Genomic DNA, 9788 nt, shown 5'->3' with positions numbered 1-9788 from the left:
TTTTTTTTCCTTGAACCAATAACTGATTTCCCATGTGCTTTTTCCTTGTGAAGTTAAAAAATGTTTTCTTTACATGTGTCGTATGCTTGGTTTTAAGAGAATAACAGATATATAAGCTGTATGAACAAATTAATGCATAGACGAGTTAATTATTATGGAAGTAGCAAATATATCCAACATAAACTCTTTTGTCAATTGATGAACGAAATTTCAAGGTAAGTATTTTGAAAAAAAAAAAAGCATCTTCATAATAATTCTGATTTGCTATATATCATTTCTCCATGTAATTCCTTGTGGTCATTTTAATTTTTACAAATGGTTTATACTTGAAGCATTGCTTGATAGAGACAATATCCTTAGCTATGACCTAAGAAATTTGTTAATAGAACCTTCTTCATACGTTCCCATGCTTGTATGCTGGGTTATTCTCCCTTTGTTCATTTTTCTTTCATGGGAGGCCTCTTTCCTTGTCTTTATTGAGTATATACATCTTAATGTTCTTTACTGTAATGAATGAAAGGGACATATTATACCAACCATCAAGAACAACTCCTATTAGTTGATAAGATCAATAATACCATATTCATGAATATGACATAACTTTCCTATCGTAAAGGGCTAGATAATGATTTTTTGGTTAAGTTGAAGCTGAAAGAAGCTGCTGGGTGATGAAGATCTTTTAATTTGTTCATCATATTTGCTCAGTTCTAAAATAATCAAGATCAAGATATAAACTATTTCTAAATCAAGGTGATGGAATACCTGGCACTCTCACTCTCTCTCTCTCTCTCTCCCTCTCTCTTTCCCTCCAATTCGACAAGAAGAAACAAACAATAGAGAGAATTTAAGAGGAACGAGACGCTCAGGTGCACATGACAGTCCACAACCAAGAGAGAGGTGAAGTTCCCAAATAATTAAATTTCCAAGATAAGCTACCTCTACTTTTCCAAAGAATTGCCACTGTCGTCATATAACATTCATATTTGGAGAGAAGTTCTTTCATTGTTTTACTCAAATTGGTATTCTTGCATATATATAGCTGGTGATGCGACAGCTGACTTACTAACACAATGAAACTCAAAGCTACTCTTTTGAATATATGCAATAACAACAAGTTCACATTTGCGCCCCACAATGCCCCACAACACATCCCCACCTTAATTGTATCGGGAACATGTTCCAACAATAAGTATGGGAGATGACGAGACATCACCGAGAGATGCTCCCAATACAAGGTGAGGATGTGCTGTAGGGCATTGTGTGGCGCGCCCTTGTGGGGCGCAAATGTGAACTCATTACATCTGAGTACTGTAACGTAACTGTGGAAGGCCATGGCTTCTCTTCCTATCGTCTACCAATGTCATCGATCAATGATGCCCCTCAATTAGGGGTGAGCAAATGAGTATGTTCTACTCAGAACCGAATGGAACCGACCTCGAACCAGTCTTAAACCGACCCTACCCGATTTGTTACAAGATAGGGTCTATTTCCAAATTCTTGAAACTGACCACTATCTAGGTCAGTTCCAGTTTCTAGGGGTTTACCACTTTACTCTATTCAAACCAACCCAATGAACTGGCCTTGATTGGTCTGGCCTTGGAACCGAACTTTCCTTGAAATATACTCCAAAATATTTATAAGGATATGTTTGAGCCCAAGCACTCATGGTTACAACTTACAAAAGCCATGGTCTCACTTGACCATCCATTTGCTTAAGTGATTTGATCATTTGTTTTCATTTTATAATATTTGTATGTGTATAATAAATAATGTAAAAGGTAATATTTATAAAATTTAAATTATAATGACAAATTTTTGATCATATATTAATATATTATGATAATCTACATATTAAATAATCAATTTAATCAATAAAGATGATATAAGTTTTAAACTATATATTATCATTATTAAAAATCAAGTTTTTGAAAGAGATGTTTCTTTTTTTTTTCCTTGAAGAGGAGGATACAGGAAGAATAGGTTCCACGGGTAGACCCTGGATCCAACCCCGGAACTTCCAAGACCAGAACTGACCTTCACAGAATAAGTTTCAGTGCCAAAAACCTAAAATTAACCGACCCCTATAGGATAGATTCCAGGTTCTATGGTGAAACTGAACTGGACCAAACTAACCCATGCTCACTCCTACCCTCAATAATGAAATGCCTTTCCTAACTATGTTTGAAATAGAAATCCCATGGAATTAATGAAGCCTATCATAATCTAAATGTTCCATTTTTTACGAACTTGTCTTGAAGATATGACAGTTTTCAGGGTATTGATAACATCTGATGTTGCTGAACTAAATGAATTATTGTCTTGTCTTCTAGTGGATAAGTCATTAATTTAGTTGGTTCTCAGCTCCTTTTATGGATAAATGGTATGCTGAGTTAACCATTAAATCTATAAATTTTGATTATATTTATATGGCTCTGTTATATATTCATTAAAAGACAAAACAATAAGTCATTCAGTTCAGCCATTTAAGTCATTAAACAGGTTCCCTCAGACTTTTTGGAGAGCTCGTGGAATTGGTACATGGAATATTACTTTCCTTTCCTTTATTTTTCACCAACTTCTAAGCTCATTAATATTTCTACAACTTCTGTGTTGAATTAGATAATTTAGAGGGGTAGCAGGATTAATTTTAAAGGCCAATTTGCCTAAAATGTAAAATAAAGTGATAAAGATGTAAATTTAGTTCATTTGAGAGATTCGAATGGGACTAATTGAATCAATTGGTTGGTTTGGAATTAATTAGTGATAAAATAATTTCACATTTCCTTGGCATTTTGGCACATGAATTTAAATGAATTCATTATATGAATCCCAAGAGAACCATTTTTGTCTCCATTAGCATTCTTTTTCTTGCTAAGGAAAGATAATCATTTCATCACGTAGTTTCCAAACGTCCCACAAGGAGAATCTGAAATGAAGTGATAACATTCAGAAAATGCCTTTCAAGAATAAAGAAGAAAAAGCGTGTCATTATTGATGCATGTGACATGATTTCTTTACCAATTCTTATCTATTTAGACTATGTTTGATTTGATAGAAAATAAAAGAGAAACAGAATGTTAAGAAGGGAAAGTTCCTAACAAAATTTCTGAAATCCCTAACTTTCCTTCAACTTTTATCGTTCTCTCTTATTTTCTATTTAACCAAACACAATGCAAGTGAATAAAAAGGACTAGTGGCAAACAGTATGAAAATAAGTGTGGAAGCAGGTCTGGGTCTATATAAGAATAATAAAACTAGGTATCTCTCCTGTATACAAATCCCAAAATTGGTGGCAGAAGAGCCAAGGAGCCGTCCTACCTACTTCACTAGTTATCCAAGAATTGCCTGAAAGCCTTAATTCTACTATTCCAAGTGAGAGGTTACAGTGATGGATCTAACAATGCAGAATCTGGGTAAGAACAAAGTAATTGGATCAAGTAATCAAAGTTGAGACATTAAGAAAAAAAAAAAGAAAAACATTAAAGCATGTACTAAAACATAAACTTTTTGGAACCCTAGAACCAATGGGTAAGGAAGAGATACAAAAAGCTTGGAGAAATAAAATCTAAGACAAGATAAAAAAATTAAAAAAAGGGAGAAATTGAGAAATAGTCCTCCATTTTCTCGAGGATATATACCAGGAGTTTGATCGATATAGACTAACTGACTAAGGACTCTCTCACTCTGTCTCTCTCTCTCAATTATCTGCCTTTAGCTCAGCAACTTTAGCCTTTACTTTTTCTTTTTTTTTTATGTCTTGATTTATTATTTATTTTGAGGAAGAGATGGTAATTTGGATCGGTAAATATAATGGGTAAATAACATGGGCGTTCAGGTCATCAATGAAAGGGATTGTCTTTATATGGGAGAACGATGGGTTAGATGCGTTAGAAGTGATCAGCTTATTACAATACCGATCTCTCTCTCTCTCTCTCTCTCTCTCTCTGTGTATGTATGTGTCTTTCTCTCTCCATCCACTACACTCCAATTGCTTACTTCAAAACCACGGTGATATCTACTCGGTGCTATGGTTCTTGTCTCCTTCTTTCCCAAGATCCAGCCCCTTGTATTAAACCTCTCATTCAATAGTCCAATTCTCTCCATGTTAATCTCTCTGCTTTAAATGCAACTGTCGCCATGGCTGCAGAGCTTGGCCTACTGTCCATGATCCAACTCCAGAAACTGGCTCAGTCTCAACAACAACAACCTAACCCTAGCTTAGCCGCTGGCTCTTGGATGTGGAACGCAAAGCAAGCTCAAGACGATGATGATTCATGGGAGGTACGCGCTTTCGCTGAAGACACCGGTAACATCCTGGGCACTACATGGCCCCCTCGCTCCTACACTTGCACCTTCTGCAGACGAGAATTCCGATCCGCTCAGGCGCTCGGCGGTCACATGAACGTGCACCGTCGAGACCGTGCCAGACTCCGTCAATCGCCTCCTGCTTCTGCAGATCCCTCCTCATCTTCCAATTCCTCATCTACTTTCCTTATCCCCACTCCAGAATTTGCTCCCAATGGCGCCTACTGTCTTCTTTACCCTCTGCCAAGCCCTACCAACTCTTTCACACCCACGTCACTGAATAGGTGCATGGACTCACCCCCTACTCTTCTTTCTCTGCCCAATTATTCCACAAACACCTTAGTCCCATCTTGCCCACCTTCCATTAATTTCCCAGCTTCTACAGATATCCAGGCTTCGTCATGTCACTCTGCTAATAAGCTGGAGCCTTCATTTTCTGTCGACGATAGCTACAATTATAACTACAACAAGGAATTGCCGGTTGAGGAGCTCGATCTAGAACTCCGGCTGGGGCAAAGGCCGCCATCGCTGTAGCATGAGAGAAGAGAATTGTTGCGTTTTTTTTTGGTTTGTGCTTGCTCATCATCAGTATGTGTAAGATATATACACTCTACTTCCTAATTAGACAGTATGTAAAAAAAAAAAAAAAAAATCCTGAATCCTGGTTGATACTTCCATGAGTGTTTGATTGAAGATGTAGTAATGGCATAACAAGGGCGACAGGGAGGAAGGAGCAGAAGAAGAAGAAACCCTTTCCCGAGATTGTAAATTAACACAGAAAGGAAGGATTTTGATTTATGAAAGATCATTATGAACGAGGATTAGGGTTTGGTGATGGATGGGTACAGTCTGCAGTGCAGTGTCATTTTCCACCACGCATCAAGAGTCTGCAGGTGATCCATTTCCGTGGGGACTATATCTATGACACATAAGGTAGGCTATTTGCGCCTTTTGTTTGAAAGAACTACCAAATTGCCACTGCCTCCATTTTAATAATTAGCCATTAATTTTGGAAATAAATATTGTGCATTTCTTGGTATAGCTGATTAATGAGGTTCTGTATTTTGATTATTCGATTAAACAATGGTTCTTCTACCCTTGAAGAGGAGATGCAATAAGTTTCTGCAATTAAGCAGAAGGGAGAATTCCAATTTCAGGTGTTTAAGTTGGGAGAATTTGGGTAAAATCCTTCTTCTCTTTAAGCTGTAAACAAATCATTTTGAACTTTTCATCTTTATCTGTCTTTTTTGCTTTCTCCCCCCTTTGTTTATATCGATCCTTACAGGGAATGATGCTGCACTATCTGGTCAAATATAAATCTTTGTTGCTTCAATGCAATCATTCTGAAAACAATTTTCTTTTTTTGACTCTCTTAGCAGGTCTACAGATCAAATAGCCCATGATCATCCAATTAAGTTAAATTTATATACATATATACTTAATGTAAGGCCTATTTTGTAGAAAAGTGGAATATACATAGAATATTGTTAAAACAAAAAAACAAAAGAGCTAACTGACAATATAATTGTGATGACAGATTATCATGACAGCACTCATGATGATGTTATAACAATTTATATCCGATTGTCTGACATGCATTGCCCCAATTACTAGGGTTCTGGATCCCAGAACTTATCAATAATTGGTTTAGTTTCGCTTCATATACTATTCTCAATTAGGAATGAATCCAATTTGGATCCATTAAAGGGTCAAACAGACATATATAATACAAATTTTTTCAGTAATTACTAAGCAATTGTATGTTGAAATGTAGCTTATTTTAGAAACTTCTATAATAAAGCATATTTGTGATAAACTTGTCTTTCAAAACGGGCAAGAAATAAGATGTATAGAATATATAAACACAAAGACATGTAGATAGACAGATGCTTAATTTATGGTTTCCAAAAGAATTTTGGTCTAGGCCAGAGATATTTAGGTTTTACTAATTTGAACATAGTTTAATTCTTTTTTTTTTTTTTTTTTTGATTTTTGAATGAGTAATATTTCAATTGCAGCTTCAATTCTTAGGCTTGAATAGGGATTAATTAACCCAGCTGGGCCTTTTTTTTTTCGGTAGAAAACCCAGATGGATTTAGATGACCCTTCTTGAGCTGCAAATTTAGATAAAAAAAAATGAAAAAAGAATTCAGTGGCCTTTTCATTCTGTTTAATAGTCTGACAGGGTATGGAAATCAGCAACAAGTGTTATAATGCAACTATATTTCTGATCCTTACCGTCTTATAAAAATCCTTTACATATGGTGTTTGATATCCTATTATAGGATAGTAATGATCAGATGTACAACAATAATAGAATCCATGGTTATTTTTCCCCAAATTATACCTAAAATTACATATCTCTATCTAAATATCCATATACGAAGTTGAAGTTGACTCTTTAAACTCTAATAACTAAAAATCACAATGGAAATTGACTTTATTGCATATTATTTGTTATAGAACATATAAAAGATTTGTTAGTAAATTTATTATGCATGCATTATTTTATATCATTTAGAAATTCCATTTGTAGGTATACATGTATTATACTAATTTTTAAAAATATTAGCTTGTGTTTGGTTTAAAGGAAAAGGTAGGGTATAGGTTTCCCTAACTTTTCCTACCTCTTCCTTCATTCCAAACACAGTCTAGGTTTGCTTTGCACACGCATCTTCATTTATTAAGGAAAAAAATTGCCTCTTTTTGTTTTCCAATAACATTGATATCAATTTCAATGTAGGAAAAAAAATCAAAGAAAAGCTAAAAATAGAAGAGGGGGAAAAAGAGAAAACATTAACTTAGGCTGTGCTTGATTTGAAAGAAAAGGTAGGGAATTTTTTTTTCTTTCAAACCAAACACAGTCTTAAGTTTTATCCTATTCAAAAACAATAAATGTTGCAAACTGTGAGAATGAATAATCTAAAGGCAGCAACAAACTAACTTGATTGAGGAGGAAAAGTAAAATTACTTTTGGTTCTCTTTTGTACTCTCTTTAATAATGATGAAAAAGTATTGTAGAAATGATGGTCCTTCAACTTCTTTTATTTTTACAATGTCGCATTTCCAAGAAAATAAACTATAGTGTGGCAAACGACCACAATGATACTTCTCAAGGAACTTATTTATATATACATTTTAATTACTTAAGTGTCTTATATATATAATAAAATGCAGTATTGTTATAAAGTTATTAGTAGCTAGATATCTTTTTGGTAGTAAAAGAATAAAAATTATTAGAAGAGAAAAAAAGAGAGATACAAAAAGAATTGGTTTCTCAAGATTTTACTAGAACATGGGAGTTATTTATTTATACAATATTAATTTTAAGTTGGCCTATTATATTTGATCTTAAAATATCTTCAAACAGGTACTTGTATTAACTACATCCAATTATGATTTATTAAGTAGACCACAATAAACATTAAGGCTCCATTTGGAAGGAGTATAAATACAAATATGTAGAGCGCAAAACCTTATATTTTGTAGTATTTTGTATGGATTTGTACTGTACATATTTGTATTTGTACTCCTTTCAAATTAACCCTAAAGCTCAATTTGGAAAGAGTACAAATGCAAATACATACAAAAATAATACAAAACACTTTGCACTCTACATATTTGCATTTGTACTCCTTCCAAACTGAGCCTAAGCAATATAAAGTAGATCTGCAATTGGGGTCCTAGGGGCTATGTGAAAACTGCTGGACTAGGGAGTTGATAGATAGACAACTAGTCTCTAGCTTTATTGCACTCAGTAAGAACTGATTGGTGTGATTTTTTTTGCTCATTATCTTAAATGGTAAGATTGAATTTATTCTACTCAAGTAATATCCTAGTGATATTTCATTCTTTCCATTTATATGCATCAAATTTCGATCTTCAAATTAATATAGTTCAAAATAAGTAGCTTGAAATTCTTCTCCATCTTATTACTAAGTAGGTTAGCCTATTTGAACAATTGCCTGTCCCAAGATGGTAAGCGTTACAACATTTTAGTTTTAGGGGACTTTTCAAAACTGAACTTTAGCCTCTTGGCTAAACTAATATGCTGTGAAAGTGAATATGGTAGAAGGATGAATTTAGGGTTCAAGGTACATACTTTCTTGCAGAAGCAATTGATTGCATACTATTAGGACGGGATCGATCCCTTGTGAGCAAAAACTCTACATACACCCTGAAATGAAATCATGGGAATTCAACCGCATATTAGGAATATCTTTCCATGAATTTAACATGCATGCATGGGAGATGTTCCCGATGTAGGACTGGATGCTATGTGAGAAGAGCTTTTGTTTAGAAGAGATCCGGACTCTACTATATATTAGTATAGGTACCCACTGGTACTGATGACAACCAATAGTAGTTGTAGTACTAGTAACAGTAGCATTAATGGAGTGATAGTAGTATAACAAGAGGAAGAAGAAGTCAGCAATAGTGGTAATAAAAATTAATTGGAAAAGAAAGAGAGGGTGCTGTCTTATTCTATAGGACCAAAATCTTAATAGTAATTGTCGGCCCTATGGGATTCTCTAAGGATGCAGATGCACATGGATAGCTCTACTAACCCTTCAGCGCTGCACCCACCTGATCGAACAGGAAAATGGAGATCCTTTGGTAAACATAACAATAAACCAACCCCAAAGTCTCCAAGAAAGCAAACCCAAACCCTTACCACCCAACACAGTTGTTTTCACGGTTTGGCCTCTTATGTCTGATGGCAACCACTCAGTTAGGTTTCTTCAACTCATTCTATCACCAAGCTGCCACACAATAAATAACCTCGTTTTCTCTATTTAGTTTTTGTAGAAAGAATTTTCAACTTTTATCTAAGGATGATTGGGGAAAGCATGCCTCATGACCAAGCTTCATATATGGGCCCTAGAAAGTAGAATCCTTACCCTTCATTTTGGGTGATCTATGCCATCAAAATTTGAGGTGGTGCAATTAAGTCTATCATTCAAATCTGACTGCAACACAAGAAGTATATAGTCCATGCTTCTATATATGTTTAGTTTTGCTGAAAGACAAAGTGATACAAGTTAAAAGCTTCAAGAGAGAAATGGAAGCTCAAGTTCAAGACGCGTGAGAAAGACATTTTCCCCTGTTCATATTTTGGTCTGTTTTTTGACCTTGTGCTTTCCTGCTGGGAAATGTTGAGATGTCCCTTCGGAGTAGTTAGTACATGAGTGCAAGAGGTCTATTAAGTCATGAGATAATAAACCCCACCACCACAAGCCTCACCTTCACGTGGGCCCCGCTGAAATCCCACTGTGTGGAGACAGAGATCCAGCTAAGGGAAAAGAAAAGAAAACACAGTAGCCTGGATGATTTTTATGTGCACCAGACATAACAGAGTGATTGGTCCCCTCTCTCCTCTCTGCAAGAAAGATGCATATCATCTCTTATAACCATGAATTCAGTGTGGATGAATGGCAAATAAAGACGTGTTCAAAGTTCAAACAAAACCCTAATAAGAGACC

The 9788-nt window shown here is 35.1% G+C and overlaps 1 protein-coding gene across 1 annotated transcript; it reads left to right on the top strand.

Moving 5' to 3' along the window:
* Window positions 1-3873: 3873 nt before the first annotated feature.
* Window positions 3874-7075, top strand: LOC104606473 (uncharacterized). Its single transcript, XM_010271697.3, has one exon. The coding sequence runs from the start codon at window positions 4138-4140 to the stop codon at window positions 4837-4839; it is 702 nt and encodes a 233-aa protein (XP_010269999.1). The 5' UTR covers window positions 3874-4137; the 3' UTR covers window positions 4840-7075.
* Window positions 7076-9788: the final 2713 nt, after the last annotated feature.

Source organism: Nelumbo nucifera, chromosome 6 (assembly GCF_055504915.1).
Source record: "Nelumbo nucifera cultivar China Antique chromosome 6, China Antique-T2T, whole genome shotgun sequence".
NCBI classification, from domain to species: Eukaryota; Viridiplantae; Streptophyta; class Magnoliopsida; order Proteales; family Nelumbonaceae; genus Nelumbo; species Nelumbo nucifera.
This window is presented reverse-complemented; position numbering and strand designations above follow the sequence as displayed.

Coding starts and splice junctions, on each gene's coding strand:
- LOC104606473 (XM_010271697.3), top strand. CDS start 4,138: ATGGCTGCAGAGCTTGGCCTACTGTCCATGATCCAACTCCAGAAACTG.